Genomic DNA, 23,690 nt, shown 5'->3' with positions numbered 1-23,690 from the left:
GAAAAGATGATCAGCCCGTACACGTACACTAAGCGATAGGCATAGAGGAGGCAGGAAGTGGGTGCAGTCACTAAAACAGACAGAAAATTAATTAGCATGGATCTGGGCTACATCCACTGTTTGTAACTTTGAAATGCGTCATCCGATCAGGCAGATTAGAACAACTGGAAAAACCTAAGGCACTATTCCTGACTGCCGCAGCAGGTGCTCTGCCCCATGAGCAACCTTAGTGTGACCCGCAGGGTACCCCACAGAGATTCCAGGTCCTTTAATCACCTGAATGCTCTTCTCGGGACTGAACCCTCTGTCCAGCAGGATGCCTCACAGAGCTCTACTGTGAGTTAATTAATCCCATATCTCATGCAGACTGTGGCCTGCAGCGCTTCGTAACAGGTGCTTTAATCCCCTGATCTATCTTACTTTCATTGGAACTAATGAACCACAGGTTAATACAGATTAGTGAAGGAGGTGCATTGATCTCTGATGTATATTCAGGAAACTGTGATCTGCAGGTAGGGAGATGCCCTGCGTTAACCTATTCAACTATCATACTGCGGCAATAACTGGTAACCTGTGGGTTACATCTGGAGCTCTGCAGCAAGTGCACTAAATCCCTGAGCTTTCATACTGGGTTTGAACCTGCGACCTTATGGTTGCATGGCTATCTTTGCAGCAGGCGCATTAACACATATACACATTTCTGCAACAGGTACATTCATCCTTTTAGTTCGCTGCTATGGAACCATTACATGATCAGCATGCATGCATTGCCATTTGAAAAGAAATAAAGCACATAATGAAACTAGGGTTGCCACCTTTCCAAATACCGGATATTTATTGTTTTAATAGTCTGCAAAGGCCCGGACATGAAGGAAAATCATATGTATTAATTTGTAGCATAACTTTTCTCCCTTTGTTTATTTGATAACGAAAAAAAGAGAGGAATTTTGTTGCAGCATTTTCATAGTGCTTACTAACCCAATGTATGTCACTGAAGTACTTACCTACATGGAGAGCAAGCTATGGCATGTGTGGGGTGGAAGTGTTTTCTTAGGTTTGTGATCCTGTGTGGGAAGTGGTACCATGTCTTGACTGATGAACACCAAGGTGCGGTTATCATGTAATGGGATGTAGCACGGTGGATGATGAGGTGTGAGACAGTCAATGACGCTGGGCTTGGGGGGTCTCTCAGAAAACCTGCAAGTTGCTTAGCCTTTAGTAGCTCCCTATGATATTCACTGATCAGAAGTAGCTCCCACTACAGAAAAGGTTGGAGACCCCTGATCTAAATTCTCCAACCACCAGGTCAGTTCTATTCTTGCCTCGGGGTCCAGGGAAATGCGATCCCCATACCAAAGGCCCGAACGAAGGGTTCTTGCTTTTATTCTCTGAAGAGCACGATAATTCAGGGGACCAGGAAAGATAGCTTGGATGGAGGAAGAAAGTAGGCCTAGTAACCTTGCTAGTTCCCTCAAGGATAAGTTCTCTTGTTTCAACACGTGCCTTATCTCTTTCCTTATTTTTGATATTTTCTTTGGGGGAAGGAGAAGAAGACATTTCGTCGTGTCTACGGTGAATCCCAAAAATTCCATGGCTCTGGATGGGGATAGTATGGACTTCTCTCTGTTTATGATGAAGCCTAGTTTCTCTAGGAGGTTTATTACAGTCTCCAGGTCTTGGATTATCTGAGAGTGGTCTTGTGATAGAATAAGGATGTTGTCTAGATAAATGATCATGCGGATACCTTTTTCCCTCAGGGAAGATGCGGCTGATCTCATTATTTTGGTGAAACACTATGGTGCAGAGGAGAGGCCGAAGGAAAGAGCTTGGAATTGGAAAAGGTGATTTTTCCACATAAATTGGAGAAAGGGTTGATGAGCTTTGGCCATAGGGATGGTAAAATAGGCGTCCTTTAGGTCTAGTTTGACTAGCCAGTCTCTTTCTAGTAGTAAATCTCTGAGAAGATGGATGCCCTCCATCTTGAAGTGCCTGTAAACAAGATATTTGTTGAGATCCCTTAGATTTATGGTGGGTCTCCAACCTTTGTCTTTTTTCTCAACGAGGAAGAGAGTGCTTATAAACCTTAGAGTCTCTATCGGAACCTCTATGATTGCACCTTTCTGAAGCATTGAGGATATCTCTTCCTCTATTATTTTTTCTTGATCTAAGGTGAGAGGAATATCTCTGGGGAGAGAAGTTTGATAAGGGGTGTCTATAAAGTCTATCATAAATCCCCTTACTGTGTTCAGAACCCAAGGGTCTTGAGTAATCAATTTCCAATTGTGAAAAAATAATTTTAGTCTGCCTCCTACTTTCAGAGAAAAAGAAAGGGGGGGAAGAGGAGAAATTGTACTCACTTTGGGGAAAGTTGGCGTTGGATGTTCCACGTGATCTGAAGCTTCGAGAGCGTAATCCTCTTCCTCTTTGTGGGTAGAACTCAGGGGTTTTAGAGGGTTGGAAACCTCTTCCACCGTATCCTCTTGATCTGGAGTAGGGCATGCAATTGAAGTGGCCGGAATAAAGGCCCCTTCTTCCGGCCCTACCAAAAAGATTATTAGTGTTGAAAACCCTTTTCATGTTTTGATGTGCTTTGTCTAGAGCGGTAAAGGTGGATACATATTTGCCAAGTGTCTTGATAAGACCCTCGCCAAAGAGGAGTCCTTTGGGGTTGATAGAGGGCTCTTTGTCAGCCAAATCGCTCAATTTAGGAGAGATTTTAGTAAGAACAACTCTTCTCCTTTCCGAATTGAGGCCAGCATTGGCATTGCCCAAAAGAATCAAGGCTCTCTGACTGAGACCCCTAATAACTTCAGCGTTGAGGGGTGTTCCCTTTATGTGGCTACGTTCGGCTGTGTCAGTGATCCTGGCTAGTGGGCCCAGGATATCAAGGACGCGGTCTTGGCAGCTCTTCAGTGACCTCTCCATTCCTTTTCTCGGGTCTCTCCCGAGTTTAAAGAGATATTTAATAAGTTCAGGGTCGAGGTTTGGCGTTTGGCAGACCTTCTCATCTATAGAAGGTCTGGAGCATTCAGCTCTTAGAAGGCTTCGAGTATCTCTCTCCAGAGGGTACCTTAATCATTTTTTAATGCATTTGCTGACGTGTTCGCGAGGAAACCACTCGGAACTCTTAGGATGTTTTATATTGAGGGGTGAGAACATCTCCTCACCTAGGGGGTCTACGATATTATCTTTAGAAGGAGAAGAGGGAAGCTCACTTTCAAAAGGATGAGAATCAAATTCCTGGTCATCTTCATCCAGATCCAGGATATATTCATCTGGAAGATCAGAGGCATTATCATCTTGAAAATCATTGTCTTCAAACTGAAGATTAATATCATGAGCACTTCGATATTTTGTGCCGCTAGGGACACCCTGATAGTTTGTGCCGCTGAGGACACCATTAAGAGTCGTGCCGCTAAAGACACCCATTGTGTTTGAGGTGCGATGACCTCCCATAAAACTTGAGGTGCTAAGACCTTCCGTGCTCTTGGGGGTTGTTTGAAGAATATTCTTACTTTTTTAAAGTCTTTTCCCCCTGAGATCCTCATTGTTTGGGTTATGTTGGTTTTCAATAAAATCATCTTGATCAGAGGGAAGTGATCTTTTAAAAGCCACAACCTTGGACAAAGTCTCCAACATACAGGATCTCATTTCTTTATGTATTACATTTTTAAATGCCTCATAATCCATATTAGGTATAGGCGCGCTAGCCTCATCAGATTTTTATATATATATGTTTTAGGATATATTAAAGTAAAAGTGTTATGCTCCCTCTTCTTTTTTTATTTTTATTTTTTTATTTTAAGGAGTGGAGGGTCTGGCTTTAAACAGCCGGTAAGAAAATATATATAAACCCACAATTAATCAAGTTGGTAAAGCAAGTGTGATATTTTTTTGGGTATTCTAATGGGCAGTAGATCGCTTTTGGAGAGAGACACATCGAGGAGCAGGAGAAATCAGCTGATCAGTGGTCGAGTAACTGTCAGATTGCTCGAGCGACCGATTCAGCTAGATCTCGCAGTACAAGCGAGAGGAAAGCACCCTGGCAACGCGGGGACGTCACGACTGCATTGCTAAGGTGTGTTCCTCTAAAGCGGTGCAATACGAAAATACGGAGGCATTGGCAAGCCCGCTTCAACAATAAACGAAGCGAAAGAGTACCGCGCGTCGAATATATATATATATATATATATATATATTAACGCCACTTTAGGGATTGAATCCAGGACAGCTGAGCGAAAGAGAGGTAGGGGAGGAGGCGAGGGGGGAGAGCTGTCGATAGGAGACAGGGCTCTCCCCCCTATTTTTAGACGATGGGGTAAAATGCGAAGGGTTTTTCAAGTGAGAGGCGGGATAAAGAGGCAATCTCCGTAAATTGGAGATTGAATGAGGCGATAGGAGAAGGTAGAGGGGGGTGAAGGCCCAAAAGTAGTGAGATAGAAAGCGAATAAGAAACACTTGTGTACAATTTTATGTAAAGAATATACAATATTACAGAAAGATAGGAGTAAAATAAATCAACTTATCTGCTTGGAGCCGCATTTAAAAGAGGCTGATTGTTATGGTCTCATGCCTTTTATCTTATGTTAACATTCTATTCTGGAACTTTTGTGCTTTATGATGTATGCGGCTGCTTGGGGACTGCATCAAAAGTAATGTGCATAATGTAGCCTCTGGTCTTGTAATGAAATCAGTCAGAGTTTCACCTATATTTAGCAACGTTCCAACTTATTTCCAGCCCATAAGACCCTCCTGTGGAGGAAACTATTCCTCCTCTTTGGTGTGTATCACGTATGCACTTGTTGTCATTATGTCTTTTGAAAGAATCCACTGACCCCTTTTCTGATATCTACGCAGTATGCTTTATTTCCAATGTCGAAGCTTGACTTTAATTGACCTTTTTTAGTCATCCTTTCATCGTCTCTTCGCATACCTTTAAGTGGCTTCTGAGGAGTACCCAGCGATAGTTCTTCCCCCCTACGGCTATCCCTCCATTTTGTAGGCTTTGACTATAGAATTCCATCACAGTAAACATCATATGAACAAATCCTGCAGTATTTTAAAAAGGTTGACATTGCCAGAATACCTGTTTTTCTTCCACCTCAAGATACCTGCCACACTCAATACCGTTGAGATCGTCTACACCCTGTTTTTCTACTTTTTAAATACCATAACCTGCTGTGGGAATTATGATAGCCCGAGCTCTGCGTAAAGTCATATAATCAGCATTACATAGACTTATCGTTGCACATCTGTATTGGGAGCAGAAATCTTCCATCCTCAAGTTCGAACTAAATAGGTATTAAATGGCGATCCGAGTAGAAATGCATTACTTATGATAGATTTGAGTGTTTATCTTGCAAAGAGAAATTACAATTATCAATTGTTTAAAGTTTTCGAATCACTGCATTGCACATCATCTCAAAAGTTAACTGGAGGACAAGAATTACTTATTCCACCTAGCCTTATTGTAGTCAAAAAAGTTATTTTGCTGGAGGATTCTGCGAGCATGATCTATCTGTCTGTCTGTCTGTCAGTCTGTCTGACTGACTGACTGACTGACTGACCTGTCTGCCTATCTATCTATCTTCTGTCCTCAAACTAACATTACATGGATAATAATTTTCTTTGATCTTCACTTGCAGCTTCAGTGGTTGCCCATTGGATACTGTTGAAGAAAACACCTGCATCGACCTGCAATCTCCAGTCAGTTGTCATCAAAACACTACAAACAAGTCTGTTTCCTTCATCAAATTGAACTTGCATCAGTTGTCCAGTGACCGAGCTTCCAAACACAGATTTCCACCAATTTAGAATGCAGTGCCTGTATTAATGGAGATACCCTTGCCCTGTTGGTTGCAAGAGGTTTTCGACTTCACTCTGCCGTCATCTGGCTGGTCTTTCTCAAATAGAGTTCTCTGCTGCTGTTATCCAGTGGGGCTTGCCAAGAAAGACCCTAATATAAGCAGTTCAGAATAAGAGTGTAACCATATGTAGCACCTAGTTGGAAGGTGGGAGCTTGAAGAAATAGGGCATCTTAAGATGACCTAGAATGTGATCTATTGGAAACATCTGCCGAGATGGTCTCCTAGAGATGTCACGTATATTTTGACTTTTGGAGTAGGACTAGACTACTGAGCACCAGCACTCACTCTGTCAGAGCGGAGAACAGTCACCAGTGGGTGCTGCTCCACGTACTCGCACCCATTCACATCTGGGGGCTGGAATTGGTATTGCACCCCAGCAGAAATCGAATGAAGGAATAACCGCTCTCCCAGAATCATGGCTATGGACCGAATAGACCCTCCCAGCCTGGACTGGAAAGCGTTTGAGTCTCACCTGGCCCAGCTGCAGCAGAGTGAGATGAAGAAGGAAACGGAGATCGTCAACCAATACTGCCCTGGGTACAACACGGTGGGTCATGTTCATTTAAATATTTGTTTACTTCTTGAAAAAGTGAAGTTAGCCAGTTCTCATTAACAGATCCAGGGCCAGATTTTATTGGAGCATGGTAATGCATTTATCCCTTGAAAATCAGTGGTAACTTACTTTCCTCCAGAATTGAAATTTCCACTTGAAGCCGAAAAGATGACTTTTAGAAAAACAACTTGTATTATTCTTTATACAACACTAGGTGGCAGGAGCGGGCATAGCATGTGAATGTAGAAGACCACAAGCTGCACGCAGATGGTTACAGGTAAGTAACGTTTCACTTCCCGCATAACTTTAATTTCTATTAGAGAAGACTCCTCTCTCAAACTTGTAATCCCACTAGTGGAGAATCCACCAGAGAAAATGATGTTACCCTGGTTTTCTGAGGACTATGCACTACCACACTTCTCCAAATCAGGCAATGGATAATTTAGTGCAAATGTGTCTGAGGTTTGTGGGTGACGGGCACAGCTCTCCTGCTGCTGCTACATCGCTGTTGCTCCTGTCTTCTCCCTGTGTTTTCCACACTATTTGGGTGCCTTCTCTTCGCTTTTCCCTCTTTTTCGCTGGTTTCTCCTTCCTTTTCCCCTATTTTTTGAGTGCATTCTGCTTGATTTCCCTTTTGTTTTCTTTGTTTTCCCCGTGTTCTTCCTCACACTTTTAAAGTGCCTTCTCCTTGCTTTCCCCTCATTTTCATTGCTTTCTCCTTGTTTCTTCTCTCCCTGCCGCTCTTGCCTGCCACCTTTTCTTGCCTCCACCTAGTCCTGCCCACTGCCTCCAACTCCCCTCCCTCCTCCCAGGAACTACTTAATGGAGGCCGCAGCGTTATCCCATTGAGATGGCCACAGGCCCAGCTCTCTCCATGCTGCTGCATCGCTCTTGTTCCTGTCTTCTCCTTGCTTTTCTCTTGTTTTCACTGCTTTTTACTTGTTTTTCCCCCATTTTGTGAGTGTCTTCTCTGTGCTTTCCCCTCATTTTCACCACTTTCTACTTCTTTTTCCCCCATTTTTGAGTGCCTGCTCTTTGCATCCCCCTCTTTTTCACTACTTTCTCCTGGCTTTTCCCCCCATTATTTGAGTGCCTTCTCCTTGCTCTCCTTCATTTTCATTGCTTTCTCCTTCTTTTTACCCCCGTTTCTTTGAGTGTCTTCTCTTTGCTTTCCCTTGTTTAATATAATAAATAAATAAAATAAAAGCGGTCAGCAACTCCAGCCCCTGAGACCTCATGGGTGATTTGCCGCACTTTATAAATACTTGATTAATCGCATGTACATAGTTCAGTGTTCATGTGCACAGCTATTAGAAAGGTAGTTACATACATTGGTAAATATGTGTTAACCCCTTCCATGCTGCGCAGATTCCGCCGCTGTGCTGACGGAATCTTGCGCGGGCGTGGTCATGACGGAACGGTTCCGTCATGAGCACAGCTCAACCGTGGCTCATGACGGAACCGTTCCGTCATGAGCACCGAAGGGGTTAAAGATTATGTGTATGGTTTAATTAAAAAAACGATGCATTCAATATTGACAAACGTCGGTTGTGAATTCATTTTTACAGCTACACTTTTACCTCTCCTGATGACGTCATACATCACATCAAATTCCATCTAATGTATAGAAAAAAGCAGCTAATTGTTAAGCATTGAAAATTACTCTAATTAAATTGGCTGCAATCGTAAACACGAAAACTAAAGCCTATCCGTGACGGAATCCCTACACCTAATCCTTAACCCTAAAGCTTTTCCCAACCATGTTCCTAGATCTTGAACATTAATCCTTAACCCTAGCTCTACTCTTACCTGAACCCTAATCACTTTACAAAACTTTACATATTCTGTTCTTTACAATATGTGTATGTAGGTGAAATCAATTTTCTGTGCTTTAAATTAAATGCTTTGAAAGATCCTTGGCCCATGGGACTCCTGGAGTACCCTCTCCTATGGGGCATCATCAGGGCCATTCGAGGTGCCTTCTGGAATGATGTCTTCAGACAAAGTCAAAATGCTGAGAGTTATGGATCTGCACTGTAATAAACGTGCACGGTGTTAACTTCATGTTTTTAATGCATTAGACCCGTCTTTTTTCCAGGTTCTTGTACTGTGTATTGTGTTACTCTCATTGAGACATTTTTGATAAGTTATCATGTTTAAACAGTTGCACTAGGCATCAGTGTGGTTAGGAACTATTTTCAGGTGTGTTGGAGCAGGGGAAAGGCCAATCACATTCAGCTGCTGGCTGTCAGCGGTATTGTTGGCGCAAGCCAGTGCTTGGTTTATGTCAGTTGTGGCAGGTGGTGGGCACCAGCTCATATTTTTGGGGTCCAGGACTTATTTTTTTATCATTAGACTTTGACCCAGATAATAAAAGAAAAAGTCAGAAGAGGGAAGGGCAATGAGGAAGAGAAAGATTAACAGTGACAAAGGGGGGGACAAGTATTGACATAGTTAGCTAGTATGTCCTTGACAAGCCTGCAATGTTTCCTATTTATGTGCATGTAAACTTATTCTATAGGCATTAACATTAATGAAACATAATAATGTCACCATTTAAAGGTGGTGTGCATATGTTTCCAAAAAAGGAATAAGTAAAAAATAACTCTGCCCCCAAAAATATATTAAACAAAACATGAAATAAAAAAGGCACCTCTCAGATTGAAAAGAGCCAATGGCTGAAATAGGCTGACGCACTGCCCCATGCTTTATGCTCTGGTGGGCGGAAGCAGAATGTGAATGGCACTTGAACATACCAATAGATGAAGAGGGCAAGCAGTCAGCATCTGTAAGTATGTATTTACAATTGTATTTCTAGCATGAGTTTGGAACACATGAAGATGATGACGCAGCTAAAGCTGTCTATAGGTCAGACCAGAAAAGATAGGTCCAGGATGATGGAAGAGACATGAGCTGGAATCAAAACTAGTGAGATTTGGCATTCCACAGCACCATGGTGGACTCAGAAGAAAATCTTTGGGTACATGCACTTACATTTATTTTTTTCTTTACAAATTAAAGCTATGGCACAAATTAGTGAACAAATGACATGGGGCTTGCAACTCCAAATTTGATAGAAAACATATTTGGTCAAGCAAGGGACGAGACATTAACACTTGTCCGGTGGGCTTAGACCTTTAACAGCTGAGTTATTAAAGGCTGTGCATGGCAGGCAGTGCCACTGTCAGGAGCAGTGTTGCAGCAGGGAGAAAATGGACAGTCTGCACGTGCCTGGCGGTCAAAACAAACTGACTGTCTTAAAGCAGGCAGGGAGTAATTGGTGTACATGCAGCTGGTAGCCAACACCAAAAGACTGTATGTGTCTGGCAGTCAAATCCTGCAGTTTACAGCAGTGTGATAGCATGCAGGCAACAGGCGGTTTATAAGAGGCTGGTGTCGCCAACCTGTTGACATCAGTGTTAGTGACTGGCGTCAAATACCTGTTGTAACAGCAGTTGTTCATGCAGGCAGGGAACCGGTAGATTACAAGCGGCTGGTATCCAATATCTGTTAACAGCATTTGTTCATGCAGGTAGACTCAGATAGATAACAAGTGAGCGACTAGTGTCAAATACCTGTTGTTAACAGCAGTTGTTAATGCAGGTAGGAAACAAGACGATTAGAAGCGGCTGGTATCAAATACCTGTTAACTGCAGTTGTTCATTTGGCTAGGGAACAGGTAGATAACAAACACCTGGTGTCAAATACCTGTTAACAGCAGTTGTTCATGCGGGTAGAGAACAGGCAGATTACAAGCGGCTGGTGTCAAATACCTGTTGTTAACAGCCGTTTGTTAACAGCCGTTGTACATGCAGGCACGGAAGAGGTAGATTACAGGTGGCTGGTGTCAAATACCTGTTGTTAACAGCAGTTTTTCATGGAGGCAGGGAACAGGCCGATTACAAGCGCCTGGTGTCAAATACCTGTTGTTACATCACAAAACAAAATGATGGATGGAGTGTTGAAACTTTTTAGGCATTCACCACTAGTCTCAGATCTGGGTTAAATCCATTGGTTTTTTTTGCTCACTATGCCACCTCAGTTTAGACCCAGCTTTATGCAAATCTGTCTTGACCCTGCTCCCCATGGGAACAGTCCAGCTGAACTGCCAAGCCAGGTCCTCCCTGGACCGGAAACAAGCATCCTGGGACTGGTTTCGGGATAACACCCCTCATCAGCAAGGCTTTTTCACATTGTATTTTCCCACCATCTGTTTCAGGCTAGAATAGAACCCATTTTTCGTGGTCCACCTCATTATGGAAGCAGGTCATAGAAAATAACTTACATTTTGGCCAGTTTTGAGGATTGCAGTTTAGTTTCTGTATTTCAGATTATGCCGAATTGCTTTAAGTTCTGCTCAGTGTTGCAGCTGTTGAGTGGGCAATCGATGGTGGACTTGGAATCGCCACGAGCCTTCGTGTATGTCACCGATTCAGATCGAAGACATGGAAATCACCCAGGTAAAATTGATGAGCATCTTATGCAGAGGGTTTTTCAGCAAAAGTCTTTGAGGTGCAACAAAGACTCAGCACTGCGCATGAGCATGGAGCGTCATCAAAGGCTAATAAGAACTCAAAGAGAAACCCAAGTATGGAAAGTCTCTTAGAAGAATCTTGGAAACGTTAGAAAGCCTGCAGCCACAGATAGTAACACCAGCGCCCAACTAGTGCAAAGGGCACATTCTTTTATTCTGCAGGTCATGTATTAAATGTTTACTTTGATTGAAATTAAATAATAAATTATGCAAAGCCATCCTTTTCAAATGATCTTCAAAAACCCCTTTGATGATTCTGAAGCTCACCTTGGACAGGACTGAAAAACAGCACGCCCCTCCCCACCCACTGTATGTCATCCTGAAGCAACAGAGGACACAAACAAGTCTTCATGCAAGACTTAAAAAAAATGATGAGGCTTTGACCTCTGCAGATTTAAGCGGCAGGGATAAAATGTTTAAAGGGTCTCATTCAAAGCACCCTAAAACTTGGCCACTATGAACCTGGAAGCACCCTCCTTAAAATGGGACAACCTTAGAGAGATGTCACGGACTCTTATTCTGATGTTGACGCTTCGAGCTCTAACCATAGACCTAAAGAAAATACTAAGATGTTATTTTAAGAGGCCTTGTCATCAAACATAATAGATCTGAATCTTTCAATGACATTGAAACATAAACAACTTGTTAGTGAACATTTCATCTGGTGACATTATTAGAGGGAAAACTCGCACACCTCCATAAGAAGTGAATCATCTATCGAGTCAGACTAGTAATACAAAACGGAGTAGAAAATGTATGATAAAAACCCGCTGGTGCTATAAAAGCTTGACATATATACTTACAGTCTATGTTACGATGAAGAGCTATACCCAGTGAGATCATCCACCTCTATCTATATGAACAGTTATAAAGCGCTGCATAAACTAGACCGGAAACTTTGGCACTATAAAAATGTAAACATCTATATGTTCACTTGCATCTCGGGGAGCTTGGTTTACCTAGAAAATAAAAATAATTTGAGCTTTTCCCTACATCTGAACTGATTTGCTTCAAAAATATAATAAACATTGGAAAACCCAATAGGTTTGGTCTTGGTAAGCCTGACACATACATCGCCCAAAGGTGGCATGCAGGCTTGGGAAAAGTAGGTAAACAAACGAACCATCGAATGAATACACTAAAATGAAAGATAAGTATTTGGCCCACTATCTTTTGCACTGAAGTGGGCTGCTCTTTAGGCTGATTTGCATATGCGCAGGAGCAGAATGATGTCACTCACAGCCAAGGGAGCCAATGGCTCAGGTGGGATGACCCACTGCGTGTAGGCTCTGGGGAAGCAAAATATGAATGGCGCTTGAACAGACCAGTGGATGAAGAAGACCGATCAAATGCTCCTCAATATATATATTTTTGTGTGTATTTTTAATATGTTTTCTGGGAAAGCCAGAACTAAAACGGGAGTGCCATAGTTTTTACCTTGCATTGTATAAGATACTTAAACAATAGTTTAGAAAATGATCATGTGTTCAAAGATGACACGTGGTTCATAAACCTTTCCTGAGAAAGCCTTGCTCTTATTGTAGAAGATGTGGTGAGGGCAGCATAAGCCTGAATTCAATTACAGGTGCTGTTTGACAGCTTGGATGGAAGCAAAGAAGACTGCCTTGAGTGGGGCCAGAAGGATGGCTGGTAGCTGAGTTGGGAGGTCTTTGTCCCTCCTTTATGTGGGTCAGCCTAGGGTCAGTGTATTTAAGAGGAGGTTGGTGTAAGATGGTGTGGCCTGTTGGTGTGGAGAAGGCTTCCCTGAAACCAGGCCACTTTATGTCTTTTGCTTGTGTGAACTTTAAGGAACTGGGAGTCTATGTAGAATCTGGATTGGTTAACCTGAGGGCCTTTCAGTGTGAGGCCAAATTCATGGGTTTGAAATTTCTCCTTCCCCATCAATTACGTATCTGTTTTTATTAGAACTTTTTGAAAGTTACTTGGCTTGGGCAGTTCAAGAGAAGTGTCAAGCTGTAAACTTGTTTGAGGACTACGATTGGCCCATACACTTTGTTTTAACCTAACAGGCCTGAATCTTTGTAAATGTCACATGAGAATCCTAGTTCCTTTATAAGTGACATTGGCCACACTGAAAAAGTACATTTTAAAAGGATACAATTATCCAAGGACTAACTAGTTTGCAAAGGTTACGCTCGCAGTGTGCCTGATGAGTCAACGAGTTGCTCAGCAAATTGTGTCATTTGTTGCTTTGTTGTCCAAAGTCTTCCCCAGTGTATAACTCAGTTTATAACACATCTGTTGGACAGTAGGACCTCATGAGGCAAATGCACTTGTTTTTAGCATTTGGCTACAGACCGCTGTAGCTGTCTGCTCTCAGTGTTAATAAGTTCCATACTACCAGATCCATTGCATATGGTGGGTGTTTACAATGTGCTATTCAAAACATGTTGTGACATGTGAAATGGCTATTTCTGCTTCACAATGTCAAATGTGAGGAATAATGGCACCACCCTGTGCCTATTTTGTGTGTTGCAGGTAAATTAGACACATTGGCTTAAAAAAATGCTTGTTTTGATGGGCATGCAAGAAATGGGCATTGCGTGAGATGTTGGTAGTTAAAGTCGATGAATATATCATGTATTTTCTCAAATCTTTTATTTTGCTTGCATGGACATGTTTTTCTTTTTTTTTTTTTATTTCAATAGATGTTTATTGTTTTTTTTTTTACAACATATGACATTTAACATATAACATGTACTCTGCATCGCTTGTTACAGGGCAGCCCAACTTGGCTGGGTTAGTTGTAGCACAGTTCCGGTAGGTTGGCTGCCCCCCATCCACTGTCCTCATATGGGCAAGAGAAAGAATGGGAGGGACAAGGATAGGAACTAGAATAGAGAGAAATGAGATATAGAATGCCAGGAGTTTTGTTTATTCGCTATTGTCTTATGAGGGTTGCTTTCTGGGTAGTACTACTAGTCTTATTCAGGGCGGCTCATATGGGTCTAGGTACTTGTCCAGGGATGCCCACATCTGCCTGCAGGGCTGTCTCCATGGTGAGTCATGTAGGGCAACTGTGTCCACTCCGCTGAGATACATCACCCAATTGAGCATTCCCTTAAACGTTGCCTTGGAGGTGTCTTTCCATTTAGTGAGTACCATTTTGACTCCTGCTGTCAGAAGGAGATCCAGTAGGTCTCTGTCTTGTTGTGAGTCTGCATCTGTCTTAATAAAAGCAGTTACCAGGGTGGCAAATTCCGTTTTTAGAGTACAACCTAACATTTTGTTTAGGAAAGTGAAGATCTTCTCCCAGAATAATTTGACTTTGGGACAGTAATATATACGATGAGCCAGGTCCCCCTTTCCCTTATTGCAATTCCAGCACTGGTCATTGGTCTTCAGGCCCAGGGTCGCCAGGCGCGCCGGGATCCTGTAGATTTTGTGTAATGTCCAGAACTTTGTCTGAGCTAGTACCGGGGATATTTTGTTTTGTGTAGGGGAGATCCACAGCATCTGGATCTCTTTTTCGCTGAGTGTGCCTCCAAGTTGGGACACCCAGTAAGTGAGTGTCTTTTCATTAAGTTTGGTTGAGCTGGGGCGTAGTAGTCTATAAAGGTGTGATACTTGGTGGCCTATTTTATTAAGGTTGGACATGTATTGGATGATTGAAGGCTTGATATTGGAGAGTTTCGCTTTGGTCAGTGCTGGTTTTATGTTAAGGAAATTATATAGTTCTATGTCTGAGAAGTTATGTTTGTTTTTTAGCATACTGAAAGTGGAGGGGTTCCCTCCCTCTTCAAGCTGGGCAGGGTGGGAGATACCAGTTTTTTTCCATGAGTACATAGAAAGCGGTTTGCCTCTGTAGTTTATCTTTGCGTTTGCCCACAGTGATTCTCATCTTGAGTTTTTTGTGCTGTGTTCCATCCTTTGGTCTACTTTTAGTAGGGCGTTTCTCATATTTTTGAGTATTGGGTTTGCTGCTAGCATCTGTTTCTTAGCTGTTAGGAGAGCTAATTTTTCAAGGTTGTTTAGTATGGCTCTCTAGTCCCAGCCAGACCGGTGTGTATTCCTGGCTGGGCAGGATCCAGTAGCGCCCCTGTTTTGCCAAAAAAGCTGTTTGGAAAGTTTTAAAATCCACCAGGTTTATGCCCCCCAGTTTTTTTAGGTCTCGCCTGACCCAGCACATGCACTGGTCTGGCGAGACTTATTGAGAGGGCTCCAAAAAGTGCTACCAGGCCAGCCTAGAGCTACAGTGCATGTGCGCGGGCGCGCGCGCCACTTTTACCGCGATTACTTTCACTTTAGCGGCCGCTTTGATGTTTGATCGCTATCAGGATCACTTTCATTTTTGGCCTAGCCAATAGGTCTCGCTTTTGGGACCTTATAAGTGTTTAGTTATGCAACTGTTGCATGGCTAAACACTTATAAGGTCCCAAAGGCGAGACCTATTGGCTATGCCAATGCTTGTTTCTCTAGCCTTAGTTTTTTAAGGCTTATCCTCGCTTTTTTGTCTCGCCAGATGAAATTATTTAGCATCTTGTCTATTTTGCGATGGAATTCGTCTGAGTATTAGAAGGAGCATATTTGACAGGTAGTTGATCATTGGGGTGATCATCATCTTTACTGTCTCTATCCTCCCCCACCATGTTATGAATTTGGGCAACCAACCTTCCAACAGCATCTTTGTCTTTTCTAGCATTAGTTTTTCATTTTGTTCAAGTGTGCTTTTGAGGTCCGTCCCAAAGTGTATACCTAGGTATTTAATGAAACTGGTTTGCCAGGCAAGGCCCGAATCCCCCAGTATATCTCTTGTGGTGTATATGTTAAGTGGTTTACATTCTGATTTGTCTTTATTTAGCTTGTAACCGGAGAGGGATGAGTACTTATCTATAGACTCCATGAGCGCCGTGATAGAGGATTTAGGGCTTTCTGTGACAATGAGAATGTCATCCGCGCACGCGGCTAGTTTAATTGTGACCTCATTGATGGTGACCCCTTTCCAGTGCTTAATTTGTGCCGGAGCTTTCCGGTGCTCAGCCCCAGCTCTTAATTCACAGGGCCGGGGCTATAAAGTTTTCTTTCCATGGGTGGCTGGTCTGATAATTATTAAAAATAAATGTACCTGTCCTTAAGGGCGGCAGCCTAGTATGTCTTCACAGGCTAGCCCACCCAGGTCCACGCATGATGATAATGCATCTTCTTCACGTTAGTGATGCCACATGGCTGCTTGTTACGCAGACCGTCATGTTTAGTCAATTTTGCTGGCGCAGATTTGATAATTTTGTCTGAAGCCTGCCTCCGGGCTCCCGTAGCTGAGCTGGGGCGAAGCAAGCTGGAGCTGCGCAGGTGCAGGATGAAGTTTTCTGCAACAGCACAAAACAATGAAGAGCAAATTAAAAGTGCGCACTCCTCGCTGCCTAGAAATAAAATCGGCTGGCCATATTCTGCCCTAGTCATTGTGATTGAGATAGAGAGAATAATCGGCATGGGACCCTTGCTGCTTGCTGGAAGACTTCCATATTTGGCAAAGCACAGGCACGTAAATCAGGCAGTCGAGACAATGATGGTTCTGTACAATTTGCAAAAGGTAGGTGTGTGTGTGTGTGTTCCCTGATTTCCAAAAAAACAGAATGACTGTGAGCGGGTGCAGGAGGGAGCCTGGGCACTTTGCTATCATTCACTTTTTCCCATTAACACTGGCAGTTTGTCTGAGTAACGTCATTTTAGGAGGATATTTAATTCTAATCAATGTTATAAAAATGTATATACATACTCACCTGTTGAAATGATAAATCTCTTAGTATTAAATAGCAAACAAAGAAAACCAATGTAATGGTAGTTTCCTGAAGGGAACATTGTAATAGACAAAAAATAATTTGTACCATTTACCATGAGGGAAAGGTATTTAAATCAGATTCTTTTAGTTCCTCTTCTTCTAAATTTCGATGCCAAAACAATGACAACATTAAAATTTATTACAGTTTTTATTTAAAAGAAGTAGTTGCACAATGGAGGCTGTCTTTAGCTTTGGAGACGGAGCGGGTTCTATATATTAATTATTATTATTCTTTTTTTTAAATAAAAGGTGCAGTGAAATATGATCTTATATGATTTTATCATGCAATATAAAACCCATGTGAAAACCTAGAAAATACTATTATTTGCAAACATTCATAGTAGATTAGCTTGAAGTGGGAACCTTAAAAGCATGCATGCCCTGTGATCTGTTTTAATATGTAGCCCTGGAAAGCCCTGTTTCTACCATGTGCAGCAGCTGGGCTGGAATGTGGCATGTTCCAACCGCCCTCCTTCCCTAAAGAGCAGAAGGGAGATGCTGAGGCCAGAACTCATCCCATTGCTGCCTCCCTCACAGTGACTACCCGGTGTGTGACCCAGAGGCAACAGACTGTGTTGCCAGTGTATATTTGGAGGTGGGGTTTGCCAGGTGAAACCCACAACCACTAGCACAGATTTTAGGGGACAAACATTTATTTTACCTCAACAAACTTTGAACCAGAGACTCAAGGAGGAAAAACACAAAAGGGGGAAAGAACGAGGAAGAGAAAAACGGAAAAACAATGAGAGAGAGTAAGGAAGAAAAGTAATCTGCACAAATGAGCTATAGAGGCAGGGAGTGTCTGGTGGTGGATTAAAGAGGCTTGAGGTACAATCAAGAGTCGCATTCTTTTCATTTAGCACCCCAGCATTCCAAGACTTTGGCCGAGTTTGTCTGAGGTAAACTTTTAGCCCCGGCACTTATTCTTTTACAAATTAAGCACTGCCCCTTTCATCTCCTCATTGGCCTCGATGTCCCTAATCAGTGGTTCTAGGGCCAGTAGAAACAGCGAGGGGGACAGGCGGCAACCTTGCCTTGTCCCTCGCTGCAGGGTGAAGGGCTCTGAGACACCCCCATTGACTACGATGCGAGCACTGGGTTTCTCATATAGTGCCATAACTTTCCGCGTAAATGAATTCCCCAGGTTGAAAGTCTGTATGCACTGCTCCAGGAAATGCCATGATACCCTATTAAACGCTTTCTCTGCGTCTAGTGTGATGGTCACCGCTAGTTTGCCGGTCTTGGCGGCTCTTTCGAGTATATGGCATAGGAGTCTGGTGTTGTCATGTGACATGTGTGTCTTAAGGAATCCTACTTGTGTGTTACTTATCAGTTATGGTAGAACCTTATTAAGCCTTGTTGCCAGGATTTTGGCGTATACCTTGCAATCAACGTTTATCAGAGAGATAGGCCTGTAGTTTTGGGGCAGCTGATTGTTTCTGCCTTCTTTAGGGATAACTATTATATTTGCTTCGGACATGGTATGTGAGTCCATCCCCGCCCCCTCGCAGTGGTTAAATTATTTTTTCATAATTGGTTGTAGGTGAGTTGAGAAAGTCATATAAAAGGTGGATGTGTAGCCGTCTGGCCCGGGTGCTCTGTTATCTTTAAGAGACTTCACTGCCATATCAATTTCAGTTGAACTTATCTCCCGTCCCAAAGTTGTGTGCTTCCTCGGGTGTTATCTTCAGGAGGTTTAGTCTGTCTAGGTACTCGGTGCAACCACTTTCGTCCAGTGATTGGTCTTTTTTATAGAGATCTTGATAAAACTCCCTAAATGTTCGTAGGATTTCCTTATGTCTTGTGTGTGTGATGTTTTGTGAGTCTGTGATTGATGAGATGGTATGCTGTCTTTGTCTATGTTTCAGGTAAGAGGCCAGGAGCTTTCCCGCTTTGTTGGCCTTGCATAGGTTGATTGCTTTATATTTGTTTATCCACATTCCGGCCCTTTCGCTCAAGATTCTGTTGAATTCGTATTTTTTCTTTGTGAGTTCTGTCAGTGCACAAGCGTTCTCTGAGTCTGAGATATGGATTGCCTCTAATCTTTGGATATCCTTTTCTAGTTGTCCTAGCTATGCTTTCGCCTTTCTGTTAATTTTGGGTTTAATATCCATAATAGTGCCCCTAATTGTGGCCTTTAATGCGTCCCACATGGTCTTAGGATCCGTGTCCGGAGTGTCATTAAACCTAATATATTCTTTAATGGCCTCTTCTATTTTATCTTTGTTGGTCTGGTCTGACAAGACATCGCTATTGAATCTCCATCTACATGGATGATCTTCATTATGTCGCCCGCACAGCAATAGGCTAATGCAGGAGTGGTCTGAGACAGTTCTTGTCGCAATGTCTGTGTGTTCTATTAAGTGGGTGTGTGTTCCTGTGATTAGTATGTAATCTATTCTGCTGTATGAGTTGTGTGGGTTGGAATAAAAGGTGTAATCTCTGGTGTCCGGGTGTTGTAGCCGCCACGGGTCTTTAAGGTTGAACCTGGTACATAATTTTCTTAGTGTGGTGTGCTCACTTGGGGGTAGTGAGTGGAACTGTGATTGTCTGTCCAGAGTGTAATCTAACGCTATGTTGAAGTCGCCTGCCATCACTGTTAAGTCATTTTGTGGGAGTGCCTCCAGTCTTTTCGAGATGCCCTCCCAAAAATCGGAATCATCAGAGTTTGGGCCATAGATGTTGACTACATGTATGCTTTCTTCCCCCCTTTTTAGATGCGTCGCAAGTATTCTCCCCTACTCATCGCATTGTTGTTCCTCTATACTTATTTTGGATTTCTTGTTTATCAAGGTAATCACACCCGCTTCTTTCCTGTGGCTGGAGAACAGGTCATCTGTCCGACCCATCTCGCCCTAATTCGTTCTGCATCTTCAAGCAATAGCCTGGTCTCCTGTAGAAGGAAGACGTCTCCTTTTGTTTTAGCTAGGTATTCTAGTATTTTTTTCCTTTTAACTGGGTGGTTGAGACCTTTAACATTTAGGGAGACTATCTTTAGGTTGGACGTTAAGGATTTCGGGCTGTCTAGTGACATTTTATTATGCTGGATGCTCGCTGTTTACCCAAAACCATTTTTACATTCTGTTTGGTATTCCTCCTCCCCCCTTTGGGGCAGTGGGTGTGCGCTAACTGTGTCTCCCTCTGTTGGGCCCTCTTCAGTGCTCCCCCCCCCCCCCCCCAGGAACTAATTACGTTCTCTTCCTTGCATGCAGCAGTGTAGAGAGAAAGGTTTAGATAGGAGAGAGTGCAGTGGGTCTAATCCAAGCAGGTGTACCTGACATACATTACTAACATGACAAAAACAACACTTAAAAAAAAAAAAAACTCCCCCGTACCTAAACATCGTATTCTGGACGTGCGACAGCAAAGATCCCGCTCCGCTTCCCCTGGTTCACTATGATTCTTTATGCCAGAGCGTCTATATAGGTATGTTCTTTATATCTTATCTACATCTACTTCTCTTCTCCAGCACACTATAGCCCTTTTTTATCAAGATGGGTGTTCACTCATGGTTACTACGTTCACACTTATACATTCCTATAGAAACGTTCCCCAAAATGATATAGTGATTATAGTGTTTATCTTCTTAGTCCCATCGACTGTTTTGTTTGAGTTGCACGCTCTGTTATTGTCGATATCCTGATCACATCACTTCTTGCGTTGGTACAGTTTTCAAGTTTCAAGTTTTTTTCTTGGGACTGGATCGCCCATTCGAGGTAGATATTTGTGAGGTTAGGTTCTGCCTGAGGTAGGTCGTGTGTATTGAAGTAGAGGTCGATCCAGGTTCGGAGTATGCCTGAGTTGTCCATTTTGAGAATTTGTTCATTCCTTCATTCCACTCTTAGATCCGGCGAGGCTCGCCTCTTGCTTGTGCCTGCTTGAGAGGTTTCCATCTCTTGCTGTGTGGGACCTTGTAGGTATCTGGACAGTTCTTTTGGGTCTTCGAAGACGTGCGTTCTGCCTTTGTCAGTGATTCTGAACTTTGTAGGGCCTATAAATGAGAAAATGATGTTCTCCTTCCTTAAGTTGTCTCGCTGGGCCAGAAACCCCTTTCTTATGTCCACTGTGGGTTTAGAGTAGTCTTGGGTGAGGATTATTTTTTGGCCGTTCCACTGCATAGTCTGGTTTTTCCTGGCCACTGCGAAAATGGCTTCCGTGTGTTGCAATCGGAGAGGTTTGCATATTATGGGGCGTGGTACCGCCCTATTTGAGGGTTTGTAGGCTGGTACTCTGTAGGCCTTGTCTAGCTCAAGATGGAGGTTAAACTTAATGTTCGTGATTTTGGGGCTCATGTCTTGTATAAAGGCGATGCACGACCCGTTTTTTTCCTCTTCCCCCTCGGGGACCCTCAGGATTCTAATGTTCCTCCTTCTGTTATGATCGTCTAGTTCTGCCGTTTGTCTTTGAAGTATTGCAGTAGTTTTGGTTAGGTCTAGCAGTGCCTTGTTTGCCTTTTGTTCCCCATCCTCTATATCGCTGACCCTCTGTTTTACTTCCGTCAGTCTATTGTTTACCGCGGCCAGTTCCAGCTGAATAGCATCAGTAGTTTGTTTAGTTGATTTGGCTAGTTCGTGGACATCCGCCAGTTTTTTCAGAATCATGTCCAGTGTGCTATTGATATCCGGTCTTTGTTTGATGGGGGAATCTAGGGTGTCACTCTTGTTCTTTTTTGACTGCTGCGTAATTTTCCCGTCATTGCCAGCCATGGCTGATAGCCCTCTCTTCTCTTGTTGTAATTTGTACCTTTCTCTCCCTTTCCGCTCTATGGTTCGATTTCGTGAGTCACCACCTTGTTGTTTTTTAGGGGTCTTTTGTTGTCCTCTGTCCGTGGTTGGAATTGCTGTGATGGGGGGGTTGACCTGATGCTGGCCCCGCCCTTGTCCTTGTAGTCTGCACTTTGTCCTTGTCGACGCCACCCCACTTGTTGTGTTGGGGTTTTACCGCTTGAAGTCTCCTCTAGCGTTGGTTTACTGCAATATTTTCACCTACTGGGCATTTGTGCACTCCTTGTCTGAGTATTGGGGTGATCGTCTATCCTACTGATTGGTTACTCATCTTCTATGTTGGGCGCGGTAGTTGGAGTCTCCTCTGTCTTCTTATATCTTATATCTTCGTTCTGTAGTTCTGTGTGCCTTGTTGGTGGTGGTGTTGTTAACATCTTGTCTTCTTGTTTCTCTTCGGCTGGTCTAATTGCTTGTATTGTTCTACGTTATGCACCCCACTGAGTTACGATCTTCTTTCTCCTGTTATGCATAGTCATCTCCCTCTGGTCTCTCTGCATATGTTCAGATATCTTGAGATCTCATGAACTTGCCACCCCTGGTTTACTGCTTTATCGGCGATTAATTTCTGTTAATTTACATTTTGTGCTTATTTTACCATGTGCATGTGTCAGCGACTGGGGCTTAGAGGCAGTTCACTCCCCCGAAGTTCGCGTGCCTCTGGTTTCGGTCACTCTTTGCCGGATGTGTACTGGCTACTGTGGTTGTGTGACAGGTTAGGCTGACGTTTCCCCAGTCTCTCTTCTTTGTTTTTTTTTTTTTTTTAATTTCCCCCTCTTTACAGTCGCTAATTCTGTATTGTCTTTCTCCCCCACTTTTTTTTAAAAACCTCTTTGGTTTTGCTGTGCGGTATTGCTGTACGGCGCTATGGGCGCTTCCTTATATTGCACTCGGCATCGATCCTTTTTCCATGTCCTGGTGCGCTGATTTATCTGCCGCTGTTACTGTGTTTCGCTCTGTAATGGCGGCCCGCGCTGGCAATTTTACTTTCACTTTTGCCTCTTCGGCTGTCGTCCGGTACCTAGCGTTGCCGGTTGGGTTCGCTTTTTTCAGACGCGCTCGCACGCTATTGTGCACGCTTCAAATTTGTTCGTTGCACTCCCCGCGGCCCCTCTTCTCCTGTTCTCCCTCCCTCGAAATCTTACTTCATTTATTTTGTTTTCAGTCCGCGGTTGTTTACCACTCGGACCTAAGATGGCTGCCCCCTTCCTCGGTTTCAGTTTCGTTCCGAAACGGACCGAGTGTTTCCCCCACTAGAGTCTCCTCCTATGGCTTCTGTTGCCCCGGAGGTCTCCGCAGGAACTTCCCGGCACTAACCTCAGGTGTGCTAGCTGCTGGCTCATCCGGTGTTCTTTATTGTGCACAGGCAACAGCAGTAGTTACGGCAGCGGTGGGGCTTTCACTTTCTGGGCACCATCTTTGTTTCTTCTTATCCACACCGGGAGCTCTCCTTTGCAGTAATTTTCTCCTTTCGCTATCGATGTGGTGTTCAAGTGCCCGGGTCACTTTTCTCCTTAGCCTTTCCGACGTCTTTTGATGTAGTCCTTTCCCCTTAGAGATCAGCTCTTGTGCGTTCTTTTGGTTGCTCGCTCCCAGGTTCGGCGGAGCACTGGATTCAGGCGTCTACACCCATTGCCGTCCAAGCCACGCCCGCATGGACCTGTTTTTCATGTTTCAAACTACTATGCAAAAAAACCAAAAAAAAAGAACTTTGAGCCGGAGTTAGAGTTTTTGGGATGCAAGACATCCACCAAAAAGTGGAGGATGTCCCGATTGCCACATTTACAGTCTGTAAATGTGTAAGCACTGTGAAGAGGGTGGACTGGACGTTAGCTTAACTTTGGCCAATTCAACTCATCATCAAGCTCTACATGGGGCCCTAGGGGGTCAGTGTAGAATCTAAAGGACTATTTGACCCCTCCACCCCCCAGAAGTATGATAGTGGTCAGGCTGTCATTGCAGCAGACAATAACTAATAGATTTGAATTAGTGCAAACTGATGTCACATATATGAAATAAAGTTGTCTTAGATAGCGCATAGGCTGCAATCATCTGCCCATCTCAAGATTAGCAAAGATAGTGTTTCAGGTTTTCTCCCAGAACAAAAGTGTGGATGCAAATATGTCATTTTAGCGACAGGAATAAGTTGGCATGG

The 23,690-nt window shown here is 43.3% G+C and overlaps 1 protein-coding gene across 8 annotated transcripts in view; it reads left to right on the top strand.

Annotated features, from left to right (window-relative positions):
* LOC146780096 (P2Y purinoceptor 4-like) overlaps nucleotides 1–23,690 on the top strand; it is a 229,659-nt gene that overhangs the window by 141,843 nt on the left and 64,126 nt on the right. For all 8 annotated transcript variants that reach the window (XM_085639818.1, XM_085639817.1, XM_085639819.1 and 5 more), the window contains one exon: nucleotides 5,646–6,414. In XM_085639818.1, coding sequence (XP_085495944.1) covers nucleotides 6,283–6,414 — 132 coding nt within the window. In that variant the 5' untranslated portion in view covers nucleotides 5,646–6,282. The remainder of the gene's footprint in view (nucleotides 1–5,645; nucleotides 6,415–23,690) is intronic.

This window comes from Triturus cristatus, chromosome 12 (genome assembly GCF_964204655.1).
Source record: "Triturus cristatus chromosome 12, aTriCri1.1, whole genome shotgun sequence".
Taxonomy (NCBI): Eukaryota; Metazoa; Chordata; class Amphibia; order Caudata; family Salamandridae; genus Triturus; species Triturus cristatus.
Note: the sequence above shows the minus strand (reverse complement) of the source record. Positions and strands in the feature narration are given on the sequence as shown.